The following is a 26,992-nucleotide window of genomic DNA, read 5'->3' on the forward strand; positions in this document are numbered from 1 at the left end:
AAGATAATACATTTGCAACATAGGTAGTCCAAATGTTTGGAAATGCATGTGTGTATAATGGGAAGATGATATAAGATACTATATGTATGCATGTAGTACCACCCTTGCTAGCGATTCCCTCTCTAGTTTAGCATACTCAGCTTCGTTGTCCCTGGCCATAGAATCACGATTTTATGGGGCCGGAAAAAACTGGGGTAAAATACACACTAGCCGGTACTACGCTATATGGAAAGGCCACCAAAAACTGTCCTGGCCTGGACACTAAAGGACGTTAAAACGGGGCTAGCCGCTGCAATGGAAATGCGCTATAACATACCTTATTCTTACTCCGAGCACTACTTCTGCTCCTCCGTCGCTTCACACTTGCAGAGGGCGATTTCTCAACTGGCCGAACTGGTGTCCTGGTCGGTGATGACACCAGAAAGACCGATGGTACTGCATCTCCATTAAGTAATGGTTGTTCCATAAATCCCATGTTATGTTTTATCATACTCTGTTGCGAGGTCTGAGTTTTTACAACCCAACTCCTCACCGCGTGTTGTTTTGACGAGTCCTGCTTGAAATCATAACAGGGAAGGAATTAGAAGACACCAGGATACCAGTTAAACAATAATCCGTTTTAATTAAACAAAGTAGTAATAATGCAATACGATATAATATAATACATTACTATACAATTCAAAGAATCATATAAGCAACGTGGGGAGTACTCCCGCCCTATTCACACACGGCGGACATCCTGTCGTCTTGTCAGCGCATGAAGAGAGACCCAACAACCAGAAAAACATTTCCCTAATACAAAGAAGGGGTGGCGTTTCATTGGGGAGATACCAAAACGCTATCTCACAGGGAAATCAGCGCCTGGCAGCTTTGAAAGCCACAGGTGTTGGGAAGGCCTGCACGAGGTACCTCCCCCTCCCCATTTGTAAAGCCTATCGATGGTTTAACCCAGAAAACATTATCAGGGATAATCTTTACACTCCAAACGGAAATCACCATTAATTCTGCATCTTCCTTCTTCACAAATAGCTTAAAACACTCTTTTGATAAACAGGTAAAAAGTCAAAGAAAAAACTATTGTGCTCATCTATTTCTAAGAAAAAGGGAACATTGTTTCAGAAATTTATAAAAAACCTCTCTATATTGGAGAGGAAAAATGTACCTTTTGTTCCTTCAACTATTAACACACAGGAATGTATAAACTCACACATATACTTATTCAAGATACATAGATTTCCTTAAAACCTGGCCTGCCAGAGATCTAAAACAAAATATCCTCTCCCCACACCACTCACCCTGTGTTGCATACCTCCACATCCCCCACTGCAATAAAACTTATTTTACAGCCCTTTGTCTCTCGCCATTTTAGTCCTCACATTTATGAAAGGATAAAAACAGAGAAATCACTATAAAACACAAACACAGGTATTGCTTGAACAGTATTCACTTAACTGCTACTATTTGATAATTACCAGGGAACTCAACAGACCTCTTTTAATGTCTGGAAATTGCAACAAGACTTTCTGCCATTTCACATGTATCACACTTCTTTGGTACAATATCTCACATCAATTTCCACAATTCCCTCTTTTGCACTCTTATAAAAGAGTGCAACTTACACAAGGCACTTGAAACATAACTATTGTCGCTCCTCTCAACATTATATCTAGAGCCCTTTAAACATTTGGAAACAGTCCTTCATAGCAATTTCTTATGGCAGAATGAGAGGGAGACCAAAAAATGTCAAAAAACTGCGTCCTTGTCTGCTGAGTCTCCATACTCGTCCTCGTCCTAGTTGACACATTACTCACAGGTCAGCTTCTTCAGTATTCCATTCTGGACTTACATCTCTCTGGTAGCCCCTTGGCCACTGATTCTTTATCTGTGTTACCTGCTATAACTCAATCAATATTAGAGACATGTCAACATCCATCAAACAGCCTCTTATCCCCAGATATGGAGCAGGTCAATTCTAAAACTGTCAATCAATGGTCAGATTGAACAATGGAGTTGGAGCAGCAGGTTCCTTTAAGTCCCTAAATGAGAAAAAAATGTACATTGTGAAGTTTACACTCCCCCTTTTTTACACATTATCTCATGTGTAAACAAAATCCTGCATGGGAAGAAAACCTTCAGGTCTTAATGGATTATAAGACAATACCAAACATTTTTCCCAAATGTACATCCATCATTTCCACAGTAAACACTTGAGAGTGTTTCTCTCCATCATTCAGTCCTAAAAGAAACAGAATCTTCAAATGTCATAGTTTGAGTTTCACATTCTGCAAACAGCCACCTCCTGTGGGAGTGAAATATCAAGTAGGTCAGAAACGGTTTCCCCTTTTGTGCAATGTTAGGAAACCTCTCATTTCACACATTATTATCACACAAAAATAATGTGTTAGTCCAAAACATGCTTGATTAGTCATCGTTTTAAATCATGCAGTTGCACTGATCAGATGCAGACATACACTCTCACTCACACTGTCAGGTTATAAAGTCAGGTTTGATCAGGTACACCTCAGAGTCAGTCATTGACAGTGCCTTCCCAAGTTACCCTGTCGGTCAGGGTCAAAGGTCAGTTGGTCTCAGTCTTTTTGGCCATTTGTCGTGCTCTGCAGAGATGTTCCAGCACAGGCCAGCATCCTCCGTCTATAAAAATCTGTATATATGGAGCGCCATCATTTATTAATTCACAATTCCAACTATAATGTTCAAGATATCTCTAACTTTTCATTGGAACAGCTGTTTCCCAAATTCCCTGAAAAGTGTTAGCCAAAAAATGTGACTTCCTTATTGTACTACTACTATTACTGCAATTCATTTACACCTAATCAATATCAACACGTCTAATAGATGTAATTCAGAAAGTTGTGTACATCACTATTATCTTGTGTCAAAACATTACTAGGATCTGTAAAGCTCTGCTATGTATTCCATAACTCATTCTATTAATTTATCTTCAATTCTGGTGCACTTAAAGAACAATGTTACCCTCTTTAACAGTGCGTGGAACCCTGGGTGTCCTGAACATGTAACAATCACACCTTCCTTTATCAAGGACCTAAAAACAGAAGTAATTTCATCAATGGTTTGTAGCTGAACTTAGGAATCATCCCTCATGGTAGGTATGTTTTTACTTTTTAACATCTCTAAATGTCAGTTAATTACTAACTAAATGAATGTCCATTAGGAGGTGGTGCCGCTAGTCCTCTAAACTCATAATCTGGTGCCGTGCGCTTCCTGTGAAGCTGCAAGTAAGATTTTAAAACCACTGCAGGGTGGGTCGAGTGACCCCTCCTCCCTATTGGTCGTCAATAATATGCACCCTTCTAATGGGTGATTGAAGGCCCCACATTATTTCCCATTTCAGCATCAGCCCTCTTTACTCTAAAATTACTTTTTAAATAGGAATATGTAGAAATGGAACACATATTCAATCTTCAGAAAAGTTCTTAACCAATGTCTATCTGGTGAACAGCCAACATATTTTAAAATGTCAGATGTATAAAAATAAGCCTAAATACTCCCTTACCCTCAAAGTCCAAATCTAGACACAAGGTGAACAGTTTTGGTAACGGACAATTTAATCTAAAAACAAAACAAAATTGGACTTGTGTCCTTGTTATTTGTTCTTCAAAATACATTAGCAAATACCCTGCGAAGTATTCGCAACCTAACTAACCCTCCCTAGGATATGAAATCCATTAATCCCTTTACTCATAGTTAGTTTATATGTCTAAATTATTATGTGTGACCTAATAATCAGATGTCTTGTTTGTCAACCAAGAATATTAAACTTTAATCTTTTCAGCATTCCAGACCATCGTTTAAACAATCAGCCTCCCTTCTCAAACACTAATGTTATTGTTGTACACCACCCTCTGGAAAACTCTTGCACAGTTATGCTGTCAAATCATCGCATAATTTCCTCAGAGTCTGAACCGTCTGAGACCAGTCTGTCTCAAGATCTTGTCACAATGTGAACAGTCAGTAATGCGTTGTCCTCTGCAGCTGTAGTCAATAGGATCAATGAAACTCTTGCACTGGGATGTCCTGAGGGGGAAGGCACCTCTGGATCAATGTGCTACAATCCGCAGACACACGTTGTCCTCTGCACAGCAGGAATCCCCAAAAACTGCTGTTCCTCTTCCCACCACTGTTGCCTTGGCAACGACGTACACGCAAAATGTCAAACCCTTCTCAGATGCGTTCTTTGCACAGTTCTCCTGTTTCTGTAGTGAACAACTCTTCACCAACACACTGATTCAGAGTACAACCCAAAGGTGGCGCACAACTTTCCAGTGCCGCTGTAAATCACAATAAATCAGCAACTGGAGATAAACTCAATTTAAATCTCTCCCCCAAAGGGTTACAAAATAAAACGGCTGAGTGTCTATATGGTCAGGAATGCTGAAACATGTGAATGTTAAAACAAATCAATGGCAGTAGTCTACCCAGATTCTTTACTCCATTAAAAGTAGTAAAACCACATTGTAAAATCTCTTTTGTCTAGTTGAAGTCCTGCTTACTTCATCTTTAAAATCTTCTTTAATTTGAAACCAAAAAAGGTCTTTAATGGTATCAATTGTGGACTTCCTTAATATGAATTGTAAATGCAACATATGTTCTCTTTAGAACACAGATATGACAGTAGCTGCTGAAACTGGTTAATAGCAGTTTTCTGTCAACCTAGTTAAGCCTGTTGTTGTTATATCTAGTAAATATATTTTTATTTCATGTTTACTCACAAAACAATATGACATTATTTAGAAAGTTTTACTCTCTCTGAACTCTTCAAAACATCTACTTGTCTTACTCTTTTACTCCCTGTGCCCTGCAGCTGCTGGCTCAAGTTTCCTCTCATCAATCACCGGTGTGTTTGTGCAACACCTCTGTCATGCGTAACCATTTAACAGATTCATTCTGACTGACAAACTCATAACAACCTCCCGTTTACTTTCTACTCTTTCTTCATAAACTTACAAACACAATTAATGTCTACTAATGATATTATAAAAACACTAGGTGGAATAATCCACTATTATGTTCAATTTGAATCAAACTTTAACCTGCTTCATATACTCAGCAAACAGTATTATTACTTTCCCTCAACGTTACTGTATGCAATAAATGCCTTTGAAATATAAGTAAACTTCTCAGTAAATGACAAATACCACGAAATTCACAATGCAATGTTTCTTATTTATTTAAATATCTACGACACATTGATCTATTAATCTTCAATGTTATTCCCTCCTTTTTCAGAGGAAAGCTGTGAAGTGGGGGCTTTCTCAAACCCACGCCTCCAGCCAGCTTGACTTCGCAATTCTTTATCTGACTTTTCTCCCTTATCTTATTAGTAGTTATTCACATAAAAGTATTCCCCGTACAGTCTATCGAGCTTTTTTGGTGCGATGTTTATTTCAACAGATAATGCGACCTTAGAATGCGCTTCGACACAGCTTTTCAGCTATGTGACATCCTCATGGAGCCGAAACCCAGGTCAACAGAATCCTTTATCGTCACGTTTAGCTTCTTAGATTAATAACCCCACAGAACAAGAGAACGAGATTCCGTTCGTTTCAAAATGACTTTTTGAAATTTGCGTATCTCCTCTTGGATTTATTACATATAATACACTCCAGCGTCCTATGAGGCTGAAGAAGTATTATTCAGTTTCGCCCTGGATGGATATCATTTCTTATGAAACCCACTGGACTTCCCCGACTGAAATTGCCGACTTGATTTCTGTAAAAACCAACGGGGCCCTGCACCATCTTCTTACATTTCTCGTCGCTTCACGTGTAGCATATCCCCTAGGTCCTTAACCTTTGCTTTATCATCATGAGTAGTCCATAGTTACCTACTTTATTCTATATGTATTGCATAATTATATTACATTTATAGTCCGTCGTTACCTATCTATGCTAATGTATGCATTACACTATCTTATAAGATCAGTAGTCCGTCGTTACCTACCTATACTAATATATGCATTGCATTATTTTATCATAAAGTCTATGACATAAATATAGAAATATTCCTGACAACTCTAAAAAAATTTGAATATATCCAAATCACAGATTTTGAGTGTAACGGGTATCCGTGCTTACCTGTGTTTTTGTATAGAGCTCTGTTTTTAGTTGTCAGAAGTATTTCGAGGTGCCCCCCTGGACTGCTTCGTCCGCTGGCTCCTGATGTGACTCCCTGTGAACTCCCACTCGCTAACGTCGGGTCACCACTTGTTGCGAGGTCTGAGTTTTTACAACCCAACTCCTCACCGCGTGTTGTTTTGACGAGTCCTGCTTGAAATCATAACAGGGAAGGAATTAGAAGACACCAGGATACCAGTTAAACAATACTCCGTTTTAATTAAACAAAGTAGTAATAATGCAATACGATATAATATAATACATTACTATACAATTCAAAGAATCATATAAGCAACGTGGGGAGTACTCCCGCCCTTATTCACACACTGCGGACATCCTGTCGTCTTGTCAGCGCATGAAGAGAGACCCAACAACCAGAAAAACATTTCCCTAATACAAAGAAGGGGTGGCGTTTCATTGGGGAGATACCAAAACGCTATCTCACAGGGAAATCAGCGCCTGGCAGCTTTGAAAGCCACAGGTGTTGGGAAGGCCTGCAGGAGGTACCTCCCCCTCCCCATTTGTAAAGCCTATCGATGGTTTAACCCAGAAAACATTATCAGGGATAAGATTTACACTCCAAACGGAAATCACCATTAATTCTGCATCTTCCTTCTTCACAAATAGCTTAAAACACTCTTTTGATAAACAGGTAAAAAGTCAAAGAAAAAACTATTGTGCTCATCTATTTCTAAGAAAAAGGGAACATTGTTTCAGAAATCTATAAAAAACCTCTCTATATTGGAGAGGAAAAATGTACCTTTAGTTCCTTCAACTATTAACACACAGGAATGTATAAACTCACACATATACTTATTCAAGATACATAGATTTCCTTAAAACCTGGCCTGCCAGAGATCTAAAACAGAATATCCTCTCCCCACACCACTCACCCTGTGTTGCATACCTCCACATCCCCCACTGCAATAAAACTTATTTTACAGCCCTTTGTCTCTCGCCATTTTAGTCCTCACATTTATGAAAGGATAAAAACAGAGAAATCACTATAAAACACAAACACAGGTATTGCTTGAACAGTATTCACTTAACTGCTACTATTTGATAATTACCAGGGAACTCAACAGACCTCTTTTAATGTCTGGAAATTGCAACAAGACTTTCTGCCATTTCACATGTATCACACTTCTTTGGTACAATATCTCACATCAATTTCCACAACTCTCAGAGTAGTCGTCCGGAAATTTGAAATGTTCGCTGCATACATGAGCCTGTGAATCTTTCGGTTCGGGCCGGCCACATTTCGCTAGCCACTGCCTCCGAATGTACTTCTTATGCTTACCTTTTGGCAACAGATGGAACCGAGCATTCCGTGGATTGTTCCTATCAGAATTGTGGCAATATTTCGCGATACAGTGAGGCATATTTGAAGAGAGAAACTACAGTAAATAACATGGAGATCAACGTGTCTTCGAAAACCGCATGGTTTACGTCACGTCCGGAAAATGGCGGCGCCCACAGTGTTGATGTTATTTCGGTATATAATAATAATAATAATATATCAATTTTATATAGCGCTTTTCTGAACCCAAAGACGCATATAATCAGTTTAAAATCACTGATAATGTCATCGGATTAAAAAAAGAGAGAGAGACTGGCAGAGACTGGTCTGTTTAATCGGATCATAATTATTTAAAAATGAGTGTCATGAGCATACCATTCCTTTAAAGGGGTTCAGGAGGCTGCACCCAGTAGTGCACGCCTCCACCCCACAGTGGGACCTGCCCCTAGTGCTCGAGTTTTTTTTTTAGTTTAGTCAATTTATTGAACATGTCAGAAACAAAAAATATATATAACAATAATATATATATATATATTCTCCTTTTTTCTTTTTTTCACTCAGATTAATAATTATAACAAAGTACCAAAAAAATAAATAAAAATAATAATAATTTTCAGGTCCTACCCCCTCTAACATATATTTTTCTTATAAAACATTAGGTCATCGTCATCAGCGACATGTTTGTCTTGTTAATCTTTTTTTACAAAACAATCAGAAAGAAATTACTTTTTACAATTACAAGAAATAACAACAAATGGGATTTTACAGGTCCTGTTCATAACCATTAATGATTAGACTCCTAAATAATACTTTCATTTTAGATAGACTTGTACAATATTTCAGTGCATCGTTACAGTTATTCCACAGACTAACACCTTTTGATGAGAGATGCAATGAAGTTTGGCATTTGTTCGTACGGGTGGTTTTTTGAAAATGCAGTTTCCTCTCTGTCTCAACATGTATGCTTTCTCTCTGTGTGAAAAGTCCCTGGATATTATGAGGTAATTGTTGATTTGCGGCTTTGAACATAATTTGAATAGTTTTATACCAGGTCTTGTAGTTTTAGTGTTTTTAGTTTGATGAACAATTTATTTGTTGGTTCTCTGTAGGTAGTGTTATGTATAACTCGTATGGCTCTTTTTTGCAGGATGATGATAGGATGTGTATTTGTTTTATATGTGTTCCCCCAAACGTCCACACAATACATCATGTATGGAAGTATGAAGGAGCAGTACAGCATAAACAAAGAAGCTTGATTAATTAGGTATTTGGCTTTATTCAGAATTGCTAGGGGCCATTTGAGCCTCTGGAGCTCTCCTCTCTGAAAGCATTGTCGTGGAAAACAGCTTTGCTTCTTGCCTATTAACGTCAGCCAAAAGGGTGTCCGAGTTAACTGCTCTGTCGACTGTCGGTACACCCAAGTTGTTTACTGATTCGGGGTGACCGGAGCGGCGCGACACTCAGACCGAACCCCTCCTTTGTGCCCAAAAAGCTAAGGAGTGCGTTCAGGTCGAGGGCTATTCAGTTAGGGGGTTTTAGTCTCCCCCCCATGGGTAGGGTGACCAGATCCCAACAAACCAAATGTGGGACAAGGAGTATGGTTGTGTGGGACAATGTGGGACACCCTCTCAACAGCACCCCCCAACCCCCGGAAGAAAAAAAACGTAACAAATATATAACAACTGAGCAGAAAGTGAAGTCAAAATGCAGTTTTTTAATAAAGAAAAGTAAACTAAGGCAGCAGGCATTATTCACTTCAAGTGTTTAGAAATGCATCTTCTTAATTCAACTAGTCAGTATTACCTGTACAAGTAGGCACAACATAAATTAATAGATAAAATAAAACCAACACTGGCCAGGAGGGAACAGAAACATAATACATCAAATAAAATAGCTTTCAGTTTTGTCCATCACAGCAACAGAAGGTGGGCCCCCACACACAGAACCACTGGTGTCTTTGACTCAGTCAAACAACTCTCCACAGAGGCTGGGGCAAGCACATCTGTTATTATGGACGCTGCTTTTGTACGACCATATGACATTTTCTTTACTATCTCAGAGTCTGGAAAAATGGTCGGCGCTAGCTTGTTACCAGTCATTTGACCGGTATGAATGGGAGTGTTGCACTATATGGTAAACACTGGTTATTTCTGCTGCTGTTACCTTGTCTGAGTGGCCATCATTTTTTGGTTTGAGTAGGATTGTCTCCATATAGTGGGATGTCTCTTTTTGAGCGACACGTTTCTTGTGAGAATCGCATTCTCTGTGTCTTTTGACGTCGTATTCACCGCCATGTGAAATTTAAAAATTACTCTTGCAAAGATTGCAAAACTCTCTGAGAGTCGCCCTGCACTGGCTGCACCCACGGGTAAGTGTCTTCCCAGTCTTTGTTGTATGTGCATCTTCTTTTCTTCTTAGCTGTAGTTTCAGTTTCCTCCATTTTCCATAACCTGCTGCGTCGCCTGCGTTCGTTGTTGTTGTTTGGCGGGGTGGGGGGGGGTGTGTGAGCAGGGCTGGACTGGGACAGCAAATCGGCCCTGGCATTTAGACCCAGCCGGCCCAAATCCATAAAACAAACAAATAGTAGCGGTTATTGACAAGAAGAATAACTCAGTATAATTAAAAAAAACGCTATTATTATTATCCTTTTTACGTACCAGGGGCAAACTAAACTAATACATACAACAAGTATGTGTAACTATCAATCATTAGAAATTAGACCTTCAAACCCTCTCACAAAGCGAACAGTGACCGAGCACTAATCTAGTCTGAGTCCGAGCACTAGTCTGATGGTGGTGGAGGCGGGGAGGGAGCGGATCAACAACTTGAGCAGCTGTCAACTCAACATTGTAAATAACCAACAAAAGACGATCACCGGTTCATCTTGTTTTTGGCTTGAGAATAGTTTGGGCAGCGTGAGAGCGTGAGATTGAGAGTGAAAGCGTGTGTCATACGCTAGATGCGTGAGAGTTGGCAACCCTGCATTACCTGCTGCAGGTGGGGCACCAGTTATACAAGAGGGAGACAATAGCTGTACTTATTTTTTAATGAGCCACATGCCATGATGCACCAACTTCAGACTTCCTTACAGAGCCACTCCTCCAACACACACGAACGCGCACATGACCAATGAGGGCACAAGATAAGTTTGTGCACAGATGGAAGGCTGACAGGCAGGTAGGCCAAACCAAGTTCCCATCAGCAAAAACACGTGGGTTTGCTATCCTGGCTCCAAAATGGTGGAATGAGCTCCCCATTGAAATCAGGACAGCAGAAAGCTTACACATCTTCCAGACTGAAAATTCATCTCTTTCGACTCCACTTCGAGCGATAGAATTGTTAACAAAGCACTTATATACTAAAGGACTGGCTTATCTAAAGCCAGTTGAGTAGCACTTGAAATGTTTGGCTCTATGAAACCTGATGTACTTTATGATTCTGTTTTCTTCAAGGTTGTGTCTTCCTGGTGGAACGCACTTATTGTAAGTCGCTTTGGATAAAATCCTCAGCTAAATGCAATGTAATGTAATGTCTGGGGGGGTATGCCCACCCCCCAGAAGAAAAGTTTTAAAAATAACCCCTTAAATGATGACTTCTAGTTAATTTAAGGGGGGGGGACCCTATAGTGCCCTGCCTCCCCTTTCTATGACAACACGATAGAGATAGGACCAGATGAGTCTACAGGATGAGTCAACGGCATCTTTTCTTGGGCTTGTTTCTCCCACAGATTGACGCTCTGATATGACTCCCTGATAAACACTGCTATGTCATTGATTAGGTTGAAAAGTGTTCCACATTCGATGACATTTTGGGTAGTTTCAGCCAGGACAAGATTAAGAACATGAGCATAGCACCACACATGGACATGAGTGGGTGACTGGGAGGTCATCAGTGCAGAAAATCCTTTGTACCGGCCTTTCATATTGGATGCTCCATCCGTTGCATTACCTATACACACATGCCCTTGTCCAGTTTCAGATGCTTGAAGTATTGTCCGGTGGATGCGTGGCACTTCACTAAAGCCACAAGCCTCTCTTGCACAGTCTCATTGACATATTTTAAGATTACTGAACACTGATCCTGAGAAGTTATGTCTTGTGTTGTGTCCAGCTGAACAGAAGACATTCCGGCCTTCTGGACATCACTGGAGATACTTTCTTTGATTAGACTACGAACAGTTTCTATGATGGAGTTAACAGTAGTTTTGGAGAGTAGGGGGATGAGAGACCCTCTACCTTTTGTTCCACTGGATTGGTGCAATTTCTTGCTCTTCTCTACGCAATCATCCAGATGCTCTTTTAACCAGACATCATACTTTCCTAATAAAAGGATGAGCTCCAAAAAGTTACCGTGGTCCACGGTGTTGTCAGCTAGCATATATGCTCCCTCATTCTCCACCTGCCTGCACTTTCACCACATCCACCACACGCTCCAAAACCTGACGTCTCTTTCGGACTTGTTCCCTATGAGCAGACATCTGACTGCCAGCAAACATGCTTTCGATGTCTGCTTTAGAGCACCGTAAGAAAAAAGCTTCAGCACAGGTTGAATGTGTAATGCTCTTTTTGTGCTCCTCTGTACGCTGGTGTGCGTGCCTCCAATCTGACATTCCAGTTATAAATGTGCCAGTGTCAGTCCTCTTCCCAAATGCCAGACATACAAAACAAAACAACATATGACGTCCCTTGCAATATGACGCCACTTTCTGCTGGTGCCATCTTTACAGGTGAATACCGTCTGCACAACTGGATTTCTGGTATGTTGTAAAAACATCTGTAACATAGATGGCTCGGGGCGGGCAAAGTAATCTATGTCCTACTGCTCTTTGCTCTCCTCACTCTCCTCCTCTGGGGATGCTACCTGGCTCAACACAATGATACAGAATGAATAGATTCCCTGATAGAGGTCCATACAAATAGGCATTGACATAACAATACCACACAGTTAATGGTCAAAACTACATGTGTGCCTCCATTTTTTTATCTATTTCTATATTATTCATTCTATATATTGTCAATCAAACCTGCCACAAAAAGCTGACTATAAACATTTTCTTCAGGTCCCAAAAGACCACTGTTGCCCTTATAACCAAATAAGTAAATACACTAAACAAAACAAGCTGCCAGTAATTGTTCATGAATGTTGGTTAACTTTCAATGAGACAACGTATCAGAGTCCCATTAAGCTATATTTTAACTTGCCAGGGAAAACCTAAAAAAGCCAGCTTACTAGCTTGGAGGCTAACGTGTGTTTCTCTTATAATATTTGTCTTATTAGTGCTTCATCAAAGGGATATTAATGGGTTCCAGAACTACAGAGTATCATAACCTTAATAATAATATTTTCCTAATTTTCTTAGCTTCTGCTTACCGCCAGTTCTCCTCGCTCTCCCCACTCGCGCTGATCTCTCTCCCTCTCATCATCTTCCTCACCACCAATATCGGCCACGGGTTAGAAGAAGATGGACCTGCACCTGTACTAAACATGTCGGTTATTTTGACACAAGCGGCAGCATCAGCACGAAGGGCCTGCTTTTTTCTTGCCCGCAATTGTTCTGCTCTCCCTTTTCGCTTGGCCTTCGCCTTCGCCATTTCTAACTCGAACTTTTTTTTTTCTCGAAAAAAAAGGAAGTTTGGCTTCAACGGCCGGCTCACCTCCTGGGGGCGTGATTTAATGATGCACACCGAGCGGCCCAAAGGGGGAGGTGATTAAAGATTTGATTGGGCCGGCCCAGTGTCAATTACTAAAAACATTTAAACAGAGGGCCAATATACCTGTCTTATGGGCCGGGACTTCAGAAAAAAAAAAGAAATGACGTGTCGGCCCAAAAGGCACGTCGGCCCACCGGGAAAATGCCCGGTATGCCAGATGGCCAGTCCACCCCTGTGTGTGAGTGAGTTACTCTCATTGGTTAACACTTGACCAGCACCCGCCGTGTGTTACAGTTTGATTGACAGCAAACACAGCTCCCTGATGATAGCCTTCTCTGCTTTCTCAACAGCCATTGGATGAATCTGATTTTAAAGAAAAGCGTTTTAGCCAATCAAAATGAAATATGCGGGACATCGTCTCAATTTGCGGGACGCACCAAAAGTCGTGAAAATGCTGTGCAGTCCCGCGCAAAGCGGGACATCTGGTCACCCTACCCATGGGGGGGCCAGGGCGGCTAGACTTCACCTCCTCTGCCCGGTGCGTGCGCTAGCATATTATGTGGAGCGCACGGTTGCCCTTAGACCCACCGAACAGCTGTTCGTGTGTGTGGGGGGCGGTGTGATCGGGAAAGCTCTGTCCAAGAAACGCCTGGCAGGCTGGCTCTGCGAGTGCATTGCACATGCCTACGGACAGGCAGGAAGAGCCTGCCCCACGGGGGTTCGTGCGCACTCCACACGGGCTGTGGCTGCGTCGGCAGCCTTACGGCCCGTACACACTACAGGCATCAGAAAAGCTTGAAGCTGGGCGTGTCCGAGGCTTGGCGCTTTCTCTCGCCCAAGGCGACCAACAACCAATCAGGAATCTCCCGCCCGCCCCCGGCATAGCAAAAAAAAGCCCGGCTCTTCTTCACTATTGCCAAAATGGATGCCGGTTTTGTAGCAACGGTAGCGTTGGTTTATTCAATGTCTCGATGGTGTACTGTTTCAGCAGGATGAGCAAAGACGCGTTCGACGAGTTGCTCGGAAAAGTCGGTCCACTGATTTCAAAGGCAGACACCCGTTTGCGTTTGTCAATCGGACCCGCCGAGCGACTCGCCATCTGCCTACGGTACGTTTTGTGTATTTCTACTTATTTAATATGACTCTGTATATAAAGAGAGAGAATGCATGCAATGGATGAATGAAGTCTGTGATTTAGTTCAGATGGATAACATTAATTAAGATAGCTAGGTAAACGCAGTATTGCTCCCCTGTGTGTGTGTGTGTGTGTGTGTGTGTGTGTGTGTGTGTGTGTGTGTGTGTGTGTGTGTGTGTGTGTGTGTGTGTGTGTGTGTGTGTGTGTGTGTGTGTGTGTGGTGTAATTGTGTGTCTGTAATATGTTGGTGTGTGTGTGTGTGTGTGTGTGTGTGTGTGTGTGTGTGTGTGTGTGTGTCTGCCTGTGGTGTAATTGTGTGTGTGTGTCTGCGGTGTGTGTGTCTGCCTGTGGTGTAATTGTGTGTCTGTGGTATGTCTGTGATGTGTGTGTGTGTGTGTCTGCCTGTGGTGTAATTGTGTGTCTGTGGTATGTTGCTGTGTGTCTGTGGTATGTTGGTGTGTAAACGATGTCTGGTGGAGCCAAAGTGCTGTACATATAATAAAATTAGCCTACAGTAGAGACACTTTACAGCAAATACAACAACACAGATTGTTCAGAATATCAGTATGAGAAAAACGACACCCTCTGCATGTATTATATGTTATATTATATATTATGCTTATACTTATATTATATATAATATTTTTTTATTAATATATATTATATGTTATGCTACATTACTAGCTGGCTAAATATACTGCCTATGCTTGATAGCTGTGCATGTATTATATGTTATGTTATATATTATGCTTATACTTATTATAATATTTTTTTATTAATATATATGATATTGTAGTGCCGAGAGATATGGGAGTCGGAGGCGATGCATCGAAGGTGATCACCACAATATGTTATTATGCTACATTGCTAGCTGTCTGTTCAATGCTAAAACGAAGTAAACTGGATATAAACTCTCCAAACAGTTGAAAACCTACCAGTTTCACCAACTGTCTCTGCCACCTCCCGCCATGCTTGGTTCCTCCGGTTTAGGTCCCGGTAGGTGAACAGAGTACAGTCATACAAGACTGGGACATTTGCCACGGAAATGATTAATTTGTCCTCCATTTTCTGACATTAGGAAAATAGTCGAGACCTGCATACACGCGGTTTGATTGGCTAGTGCTTGTAATGACGGGAATTCAAAAATGGGATTTGATTGGCTGACGCCAGCTTCGAGCAAGCCTCGAGCCTCAAAAGTTGAACATTGTTGAACTTTTGACGCCGATAGACGCTCGCGAGGCTTGCAACGCCTTGCCATGCTACCCACAATGCAGTTCGGCGAATTTTGAAAATATCCTACGTCACCCCATTCAAATGAATGGGCGAAGCGTTGGAAGCCTTTTTTGACGCCTGTAGTGTGTACGAGCCGTTATTCAACGGTGTGACGGCCCGTCCACACAGCGGCGTGCGCTGACGCTTGCCGGCGGGCGTGTCTGAAACTCGACCAACAACCAATCACATGAATCTCCCGCCCCTGACACACAAGCAGCGGTTTGATTGGCTAGAGCTTGAGCATATGATTCGATTGGTTGACGCTTCTGCCGAGGCGTCAAAAGTTGAACATTGCTCAACTTTTGCAGCCCCGCGTCGCTTCCCACGATGCATTTCGGCTAAAAGTGACGTCACCCCATTTAAAGTGAATGGTGAAGCGTCAACGCACGCCGCTGTGTGGACGGGCCGTGGAGGCAGGCGTGTAGTAAGCCCTTTCGGGGCCGAGGGGGCTCTCCCCATCCAGGGTGGGGGGGTCCCCCGGCACTGTTTTTTGAGCACACTTTTTGCGAGGTAAGCGCAGCAGGGTGTGCTCTGTCAGCCACAGCCCAGATTTCTCTTCGGTTACAACCGGGTTAAAGGAGAAGGTGGGGCAGCAGCTGCTGACCATAATAGCCGGTCAGGGGCAGTAGGTTGGAATATTGTTGGACGACAGTGCGCGTATACATCGCGGCTCCACCCACTGTACCCATAGATTCCAGTAGAGGGCGGAGCCTGTGAGAGATATAAAGTCGGGTTACGTAGTGTAACCCTTGTATATTAGCACAGGCGGAGCGCTCTACTCGGGGCACTGTCTGTCCTATTCCGCTCGCTGAAGAGAGGTGTAGGATGATAGTCAGGAGGCGAGGCCTCCTTTTATACGGTGTGATGCACGTGCATTCAGGTAGGCCCGCCCAGGGCCGGCTACGTCTATAGAAGTCTCAGTGGGAGAATGCTTGCGGGGTAAGATAGTACCCATAGAGTCCAGTAGAGGGCTCCGCCTGTGCTAATATAACAAAGGGTTACACTACGTAACCCGACGGTTCAAAGCATTACATCTTGATTCAGAATCCATAATCAAAAGAAAAGAAAGAGAACCAAATGTATAACTGTATATTCTAAATCAGGGGTGCCCAACCAGTCGACCGGTCGATCGCCGGGAGATTCCCAGTCGATCACGAGATGTGTTTAAAAATAGAACCACAATATTCTGTTTTATTATGTCCTATAACATAATCTTCCTGTGCCAGAATAATGCACTTGAACGCATCCAAGCTTTGTGATTGGCCGGCGTGACCCCATGTGTCGGGGCGTGGCAGGTGGGCAGTGGGCTGTGGGCAGTGTACTAGTTCGCTGACGTTGTCCGTGTCAACAGTCCGCACACACACAAGACCGCAATTATGGCAGAAGCAAAAAAGTCCAAAATATATAATTTTCACTCCGAGTGGGAGGATGATTATTTTTGTATCTATTCCAATTCAAAGTCCATCTGTCTCATCTGCAATGCGAGCGTGGCTTTATCGAAGAAGGGTAATTTAGGAGCGGCATTTCAAAACAGTGCACAAACGCTACGAGACAGAATTCCCTCCTAATTCTGCCCTACGCTCCCAAAAGGTGAGGGACCTGAAAGGACAGCTAAATGCACAGCAGTCAATTTTCACCAGGCCCAACAACAAGAGCAAGGCTGCTAGCATCTTATCGTGTCATGAAGTCTTTCAAATACGGCAAAGTTGTGAAAGAAGCTTTCCTGGAGGCTGCCGACGCGCTTTTTGGGGACAGTACAAATAACAGTAGCATTTCAACAGCCGGTTTTTGATATAATAAAAACTCAAGTTAGATACCGTTATTAATCAGCTGTAAGTTTGAACTTATTCATTATAATTATTGTACAAAATGGTATAAGAATGCAAACTTAAATTGATTATAGTCTATTATCAATTCAGGTTAAGAAACTAGTGTTGCTTGCATCTTATTTTAAAGGCATTTCTTTTTATACTCTAATAAAATGCAACAAAAAAATGGTTTGATTCTATTATTTTTTTCTTTTTTATTGCACAGCAGATTCCTGTGTAGCTTCAGATCTGAGTTGTCTTATTAGTAAGCCTAATTTATACTTTTGTAGCAACACTATTTTTATATAAATGGCAAAGAAAGGGTTCAGAGTCTTTTCTTTTTTCCTGTGTCACATGTGGCAGCACTGTTCAATGTTTCTTTAAAACATTACTCACTGTAGTATGTGACGTGTGAATAAACTCCAACTCTGTATCAACAACACTGTTGTGTAACTTCAGTTAAATACTTGTATGTGTGTAGATTAGAAAGAGATAAGATAAAGGATCTGCAGTATTTTATGAAGTATTAATCGTACAAAGGTCAGTTTTATACAAGTAGAAGTGTGTATTTACCTGGCAGTAGGCTGTCAGTAATGGCTACGCCTCTCTATTTGGACTGGTAGATCTCGGCAGACTGGCAACTTTAAAAGTAGCTCTCGGTTCATAAAAGGTTGGGCACCCCTGTTCTAAATCAATACTATGAGAAAACACAGATAAACTGCACTGCCATGCTTCATAATACCAATCTGCAAACATTGTATTCCCTTTAGAGAGCTTTTAATTTGAGTTACTGTTATTTGTCTCTATTCTAATATTGCATACAGGAAATATTATTATTCAAAGAACATTTCCTGTATGCAGTGGTTGAATATTAATTGTTTGTACATGTAATCATTTTGCGAAATGTAGTAAAATGCTTTGATGTCTATAAAAGTGTGCATAATAACACTTTTTATGTTGGTGTTGTTTGGGGTTCAGGTCATATTCGTTTAAAAGATGGCGTCCAGGAAAGTTTTCCTGTGGAAGATTACCTGGATCTGTTTGACTTGGCTGCCCAAAACATCCAAGAAGGAATCAGTGGAAATTCATCTGGAGACCACCGCACACTAATAACAGGTGTGTGTGTGTGTGTGTGTGTGTGTGTGTGTGTGTGTGTGTGTGTGTGTGTGTGTGTGTGTGTGTGTGTGTGTGTGTGTGTGTGTGTGTGTGTGTGTGTGTGTGTGTGTGTGTGTGTGTGTGTGTGTGTGTGTGTGTGTGTGTGTGTGTGTGTGTGTGTGTGTGTGTGTGTGTGTGTGTGTGTGTGTGTGTGTGTGTGTGTGTGTGTGTGTGTGTGTGTGTGTGTGTTATTACTGTCCATTGTGCGGATGGAATAACCTTTAAAGTCTTCATTTATTTCTTCTGAGGACATTTGAACTGCCGAACACTTGGATTCTGACCATGATTCAAATCACAGGTGTCTCTTGTTTTCCTTCCCTTTATTGGCATGATATTTTTCAGTGGATCTTTCATAAGTGTCTCTGACCACAGGAGCACTTCAGTGACGCACACGATATTAAAGATATTCTGTGGTCTAGGAATTTCAAACACCCGTTTCTTCCACAACAACCTTTATTCAGTCTTCATGCATCTGTGATTATAAATGAGCTTCACACAAACTCTGGGCCTGGCCCCGAGAGACACTAGATAATACCCCTAAATTAACAATGACTTTTTTTCAGAGTAGAGTAGTATTGATTTTATGAGGGTCAATCTGTTATGTTAACTTAGTTTTGTAGGTGTTCTTTAAAAATGGGCTTTTTGCCTTGGTTTCTGAAGTAAATCAAACTGTCTTATGTATTTGTATTGGTACTGATAATACATTTAATTCATTGAAATAAATCTAAAAGGTGCAACTGCCCGGTCACAAATCATTTTATGCGTTCATTTGAAGGGCATCGTTTTTTCAGAAAAGTAAGGCTTCACTTGCAAGGACCTCAACAATATTTATTTTAAAGTGAACGGATGTAGGAATCGAGGGATGAATTTATGAAGGATGGAGGGATGAAGGCTCCAAGAGAGGTAGGGAGGGATAAAGGGATGAGGGTAGAGATGAGGTAGTAAGGAAAATGGATGAGGGGAAGGAAAAGGGTGTCTGTATAAGTAGATTAGCAGGTTATCTGAGGCCTGGCCCGGCTCCCAAATCTTAGTCAATTTATTACCCTCATGTGTTCAACATTCAATCTCAACTTTTAATGTATTCAGCCTGAATGTCAGCCCTTCTTGCATTTTAAATGAACTGTTTTTGACCCGAGGTGATGCTTAGACTGCCAATGTCCTCACAGGTGAAGCCAGTGCTTCCACGATGTGGGACAACCATGCCTGGAGGTACCTTTCCTCAGGGAGGGAGGGGGCCAAGCCCCCCTTCCTGACCCAGGACTTCATCCACACAGTCCAGCCTGGGGCCAAGATCATCATCATCCTTAGAGATCCAGTAGAAAGGTGCTGTGGAGAAATCCATCGGTCTTCAGATTTTCCATTTTGGATTCCTTCTAAAAGATTTTCTTTCAGAGGATATTTGTTTTAAATCATAACACCTTTTGTCCGTCCAGTAAAATGTCATTTCGAAGTTCCAACTGGCTGACAACTCTGTTTCCTTCTGTTCCCAGACTTTATTCGGGCTACTTGTACTTCAAGATGGCCAACAAGTCAGCAGAGGATTTCCATCAGAAGGTCGTGAAATCTGTATATCTGTTTCAGTCCTGCCTGTCTGAGGGATCACTTCGTTCCTGCGTCTACGACACCAGCCTCTTCAACTCTATGCCGGTTAGCTGAAAGGATCCTCACTTTTCACTGCTTGAATATCAGTTTGCATATAAATACTTAAGTCATTATTTAAAGCTGACAAAATCTAAATCTTTCTTTTTAAAGAAACAAAAGTAAATGCATCCAAATACTTCAAAATAGTCGGTTTTCTCCAAATTCCAAACTAAATCATAAAATCTGTCCATCTCTTTTCTGAATGTTCCTGAAATGTTTCCCATTGAGTACACTTGCCTGCCTATTTACCTGTCACTGGTGTACAGTAGTAAGTGTGGCAGTAGTTTGAGTTAGGATAAAGTTTGTTAGGCTCCTCGTAAAGAGACACAAAACTTGAACCCGCTATGCAAGAACACTGGGACTGAGACTTAGGTGAAGTGTCAAAAAGACTGGATTTAATAAGTCCACAAAAACCAGGCAGGGGACAAAGCAAACTCTGAACAGAGTGGGGAAAACGTGGAGCAGGGCTGAGACGGAGGTTGGGCTGGACGTGGCAGGCAGGACGGAATGGAATGTGGAGTTTCTGGAACAGGCAAAAAATAGAACAGGATTAGCATACGAAAAAATCCAACAGGAAGAGTATACAAAAGCACTAGAAAATCTAGTCAGCCGGAACTGGAGTTTACCACTGTGAGTATACGAAGAACTGGCGAAGTCTGATGATCGAACCAGAGTTTTAAGCAGCAGCAGGTGAGTGGTGGTAATCAGTGATGATGAGAAACAGGAGCAGGTTGAGTTGGCGGAAAACGGAAAGTCCAGGCCACGCCCAGCCAGGAAGACAGACAGACAAACAGATAGACAAACAAACAGAAAAAAGGAGGAGGAGATACCGCAATTCCTCACAAGGTTATCTCTTTGTTCAACCAATAAAGGGATAGGCATACAATAAATCCTCCTCCTTTCCATGGCTTCATAGCAACAGCAGGGGCCTATACTACGAAGCTGGTTCAACCTAACCTGGATATGTTTGAGTTAGCCGGTTGGCCTAATCCAAAACATACGCGCTCTCGCTAAACTGTACTACGACGCTGGTTATCAAGTGGATCGCTCAAGCCAGCCGTGTCCTATCTAGTTAGGTGCGCGTTCACATGAAAGGGGTGGTATTTGGAGCATTCGACCAATCACAAACATGGAGAAGCGCACTGACAGCGCAGCGTCATACTTCCTGAATGAAAAGTGAACTTTAATACTAGTCAAAAATGAAGAAGTTAAACTTTAAACATCCATGACTTAAACACTTTATCCAGGATAAAAGCCACATAGCTGCACCTGCAAGGTGAATACAGCTGGTAACAGAAAAAGTGTTTGAATGCATACATTAACAGGTTTATGATATCACTGCTAAAACACGATCTGACTTTAATTACATTTGTCTCGAGTGTTTCGTCAACTTAATGTGTTGCTTAAAATAATACTTCTGCATACAGTATGTGACACTGTGAGTGTTGCACGGCCAGATACGGCTCAGCTGACTCAGATAGGGAGATATATGATACATTATGAAGTGATATGCCGCGGACTGTACTTAATGTACTCTGATCCAGTTACTTATGTTGTGGCCGATATTTAAGTAAGCTTTCTTAACGCTAATGTTATAATAGTCAGATTGCTCTGAAGATGGGAGGTGCATGATATTCTATTAATGTTCACGTTCACACGGTCGGTGATTTTTGCCGACCGTCTTTCCTGCATCGGCAGCTTTTCTGTATTTCCTTTCTCCTGTAATATGACTTGATCGCTTTAAACTCCACACACTGAGCTCTGATTGGTCAGCAGGCGGTGCTTTCACTGAGTTGAGCTCTTAGCCTGCAACCTAACCTGGGGGGTATACTACGAAGCAGGATTTTCGCTTAGCCGGCTAAATTCAGGGAAAACTCAGGCTTTCCGGTCCTACGAAGCTGGTTCTCTTTTTAGCAGGCTAGATCTCTATGGTAACTTATGCTTAGCGGCTAACCTGGTCGGGACCAGGGGCCTATACTACGAACCTGGTTCAACCTAACCTGAATATGTTTGAGTTAGCCGGTTGGCCTAATCCAAAACATACGCGCTCTCGCTAAACTGTACTACGACGCTGGTTATCAAGTGGATCGCTCAAGCCAGCCGTGTCCTATCTAGTTAGGTGCGCGTTCACATGAAAGGGGTGGTATTTGGAGCATTCGACCAATCACAAACATGGAGAAGCGTACTGACAGCGCGGCGTCATACTTCCTGAATGAAAAGTGAACTTTAATACTAGTCAAAAATGAAGAAGTTAAACTTTAAACATCCATGACTTAAACACTTTATCCAGGATAAAAGCCACATAGCTGCACCTGCAAGGTGAATACAGCTGGAAAAAGAAAAAGTGTTTGAATGCGTACATTAACAGGTTTATGATATCACTGCCCCGTCTAAAACACGATCTGACTTCAATTAGATTTGTCTCGAGTGTTTCGTCAACTTATGTGTTGCTTAAAATAATACTTCTGCATACAGTATGTGACACTGTGAGTGTTGCACGGCCAGATACGGCTCAGCTGACTCAGATAAGGAGATATATGATAGCCTACATTATGAAGTGATATGCCGCGGACTGTACTTAATGTACTCTGATCCGGTTACTTATGTTGTGGACGATATTTAAGTAAGCTTTCTTAACGCTAATGTTATAATAGTCAGATTGCTCTGAAGATGGAGGTGATATTCTATTCATGTTCACGTTCACGTTCACACAGTCGGTGATTTTTGCCGGCCGTCTTTCCTGCGACGGCAGTTTTTCTGTATTTCCTTTCTCCTGTAATATGACTTGATCGCTTTAAACTCCGCACACTGAGCTCTGATTGGTCAGCAGGCGGTGCTTTCACTGAGTTGAGCTCTTAGCCTGCAACCTAACCTGGTCCCGACCAGGTTAGCTGCTTAGCATATATTACCATGGAGATCTAGCCTGCTAAAAAGAGAACCAGTTTCGGATGACCGGAAAGCCGGAGTTTTCCCTGAATTTAGCCGGCTAAGCGAAAATCCTGCTTCGTAGTACCCCCCAGCCTGGGGGGTACTGGGACAGCAAATCGGCCCTGGCATTTAGACCCAGCCGGCCCAAATCCATAAAACAAACAAATAGTAGCGGTTATTGACAAGAAGAATAACTCAGTATAATTAAAAAAAACGCTATTATTATTATCCTTTTTACGTACCAGGGGCAAACTAAACTAATACATACAACAAGTATGTGTAACTATCAATCATTAGAAATTAGACCTTCAAACCCTCTCACAAAGCGAACAGTGACCGAGCACTAATCTAGTCTGAGTCCGAGCACTAGTCTGATGGTGGTGGAGGCGGGGAGGGAGCGGATCAACAACTTGAGCAGCTGTCAACTCAACATTGTAAATAACCAACAAAAGACGATCACCGGTTCATCTTGTTTTTGGCTTGAGAATAGTTTGGGCAGCGTGAGAGCGTGAGATTGAGAGTGAAAGCGTGTGTCATACGCTAGATGCGTGAGAGTTGGCAACCCTGCATTACCTGCTGCAGGTGGGGCACCAGTTATACAAGAGGGAGACAATAGCTGTACTTATTTTTTAATGAGCCACATGCCATGATGCACCAACTTCAGACTTCCTTACAGAGCCACTCCTCCACCACACACGAACGCGCACATGACCAATGAGGGCACAAGATAAGTTTGTGCACAGATGGAAGGCTGACAGGCAGGTAGGCCAAACCAAGTTCCCATCAGCAAAAACACGTGGGTTTGCTATCCTGGCTCCAAAATGGTGGAATGAGCTCCCCATTGAAATCAGGACAGCAGAAAGCTTACACATCTTCCAGACTGAAAATTCATCTCTTTCGACTCCACTTCGAGCGATAGAATTGTTAACAAAGCACTTATATACTAAAGGACTGGCTTATCTAAAGCCAGTTGAGTAGCACTTGAAATGTTTGGCTCTATGAAACCTGATGTACTTTATGATTCTGTTTTCTTCAAGGTTGTGTCTTCCTGGTGGAACGCACTTATTGTAAGTCGCTTTGGATAAAATCCTCAGCTAAATGCAATGTAATGTAATGTCTGGGGGGGTATGCCCACCCCCCCGAAGAAAAGTTTTAAAATAACCCCTTAAATGATGACTTCTAGTTAATTTAAGGGGGGGGGACCCTATAGTGCCCTGCCTCCCCTTTCTATGACAACACGATAGAGATAGGACCAGATGAGTCTACAGGATGAGTCGAACGGCATCTTTTCTTGGGCTTGTTTCTCCCACAGATTGACGCTCTGATATGACTCCCTGATAAACACTGCTATGTCATTGATTAGGTTGAAAAGTGTTCCACATTCGATGACATTTTGGGTAGTTTTCAGCCAGGACAAGATTAAGAACATGAGCATAGCACCACACATGGACATGAGTGGGTGACTGGGAGGTCATCAGTGCAGAAAATCCTTTGTACCGGCCTTTCATATTGGATGCTCCATCCGTTGCATTACCTATACACACATGCCCTTGTCCAGTTTCAGATGCTTGAAGTATTGTCCGGTGGATGCATGGCACTTCACTAAAGCCACAAGCCTCTCTTGCACAGTCTCATTGACATATTTTAAGATTACTGAACACTGATCCTGAGAAGTTATGTCTTGTGTTGTGTCCAGCTGAACAGAAGACATTCCGGCCTTCTGGACATCACTGGAGATACTTTCTTTGATTAGACTACGAACAGTTTCTATGATGGAGTTAACAGTAGTTTTGGAGAGTAGGGGGATGAGAGACCCTCTACCTTTTGTTCCACTGGATTGGTGCAATTTCTTGCTCTTCTCTACGCAATCATCCAGATGCTCTTTTAACCAGACATCATACTTTCCTAATAAAAGGATGAGCTCCAAAAAGTTACCGTGGTCCACGGTGTTGTCAGCTAGCATATATGCTCCCTCATTCTCCACCTGCCTGCACTTTCACCACATCCACCACACGCTCCAAAACCTGACGTCTCTTTCGGACTTGTTCCCTATGAGCAGACATCTGACTGCCAGCAAACATGCTTTCGATGTCTGCTTTAGAGCACCGTAAGAAAAAAGCTTCAGCACAGGTTGAATGTGTAATGCTCTTTTTGTGCTCCTCTGTACGCTGGTGTGCGTGCCTCCAATCTGACATTCCAGTTATAAATGTGCCAGTGTCAGTCCTCTTCCCAAATGCCAGACATACAAAACAAAACAACATATGACGTCCCTTGCAATATGACGCCACTTTCTGCTGGTGCCATCTTTACAGGTGAATACCGTCTGCACAACTGGATTTCTGGTATGTTGTAAAAACATCTGTAACATAGATGGCTCGGGGCGGGCAAAGTAATCTATGTCCTCCTGCTCTTTGCTCTCCTCACTCTCCTCCTCTGGGGATGCTACCTGGCTCAACACAATGATACAGAATGAATGGATTCCCTGATAGAGGTCCATACAAATAGGCATTGACATAACAATACCACACAGTTAATGGTCAAAACTACATGTGTGCCTCCATTTTTTTATCTATTTCTATATTATTCATTCTATATATTGTCAATCAAAACTACCACAACAAGCTGACTATAAACATTTTCTTCAGGTCCCAAAAGACCACTGTTGCCCTTATAACCAAATAAGTAAATACACTAAACGAAACAAGCTGCCAGCTGCCAGTAATTGTTCATGAATGTTGGTTAACTTTCAATGAGACAACGTATCAGAGTCCCATTAAGCTATATTTTAACTTGCCAGGGAAAACCTAAAAAAGCCAGCTTACTAGCTTGGAGGCTAACGAATGTTTCTCTTATAATATTTGTCTTATTAGTGCTTCATCAAAGGGATATTAATGGGTTCCAGAACTACAGAGTATCATAACCTTAATAATAATATTTTCCTAATTTTCTTAGCTTCTGCTTACCGCCAGTTCTCCTCGCTCTCCCCACTCGCGCTGATCTCTCTCCCTCTCATCATCTTCCTCACCACCAATATCGGCCACGGGTTAGAAGAAGATGGACCTGCACCTGTACTAAACATGTCGGTTATTTTGACACAAGCGGCAGCATCAGCACGAAGGGCCTGCTTTTTTCTTGCCCGCAATTGTTCTGCTCTCCCTTTTCGCTTGGCCTTCGCCTTCGCCATTTCTAACTCGAACTTTTTTTTTTCTCGAAAAAAAAGGCAGTTTGGCTTCAACGGCCGGCTCACCTCCTGGGGGCGTGATTTAATGATGCACACCGAGCGGCCCAAAGGGGGAGGTGATTAAAGATTTGATTGGGCCGGCCCAGTGTCAATTACTAAAAACATTTAAACAGAGGGCCAATATACCCGTCTTATGGGCCGGGGACTTCAGAAAAAAAAAAGAAATGACGTGTCGGCCCAAAAGGCACGTCGGCCCACCGGGAAAATGCCCGGTATGCCAGATGGCCAGTCCACCCCTGCCCCCAGGTCTAATGGTAAATCAATTTCCAGAAAGGCAAGTATCTCTGTATGAAGTGGAGTGGTTTTAAATTACATTTACGGCACTCTCCTTCTGTACAGGAGAAAATACAACCTACTAGCTGACCAGAGTCACCTCAGTTTATATCATATCCGGCAGCGCTCCCTCAGGAGGAAGCTGAGTTATGAGCGCTGTCGGTGTCACCTCTAATCACAACGTCATCATGTCTGTGACAGCACCGTTATCCAGGCAGATTTACTACAATAAAAAGCAGCAATCAGCTCGACCTGAAACCATTGCAACAGAAACAGAATCCATCAAATCCAACAAACACCATTACGTTCTCTTTGTTTACATGACTTTGTTTACTGTTATGGATGAGTTGAAGATGAAGCTTTCAAAATCCACAACAATTTATTTTTAGTCTGGTGTGGCACTTTGCTGCCCTCTTGAGGACTCTGAGTGTCT

The 26,992-nt window shown here is 42.2% G+C and overlaps 1 protein-coding gene across 1 annotated transcript in view; it reads left to right on the top strand.

The window, feature by feature from the left end:
• LOC117459309 (carbohydrate sulfotransferase 15-like) overlaps positions 1 to 21,073 on the top strand; it is a 37,606-nt gene extending 16,533 nt beyond the window's left edge. The window contains exons 4-6 of the mRNA XM_034100063.2: positions 18,300 to 18,437; positions 19,643 to 19,799; positions 19,967 to 21,073. Coding sequence (XP_033955954.1) covers positions 18,300 to 18,437; positions 19,643 to 19,799; positions 19,967 to 20,132 — 461 coding nt within the window. The 3' untranslated portion in view covers positions 20,133 to 21,073. The remainder of the gene's footprint in view (positions 1 to 18,299; positions 18,438 to 19,642; positions 19,800 to 19,966) is intronic.
• Positions 21,074 to 26,992: the final 5,919 nt, after the last annotated feature.

The sequence above is a fragment of the Pseudochaenichthys georgianus genome, chromosome 15 (assembly GCF_902827115.2).
Source record: "Pseudochaenichthys georgianus chromosome 15, fPseGeo1.2, whole genome shotgun sequence".
Taxonomy (NCBI): domain Eukaryota; kingdom Metazoa; phylum Chordata; class Actinopteri; order Perciformes; family Channichthyidae; genus Pseudochaenichthys; species Pseudochaenichthys georgianus.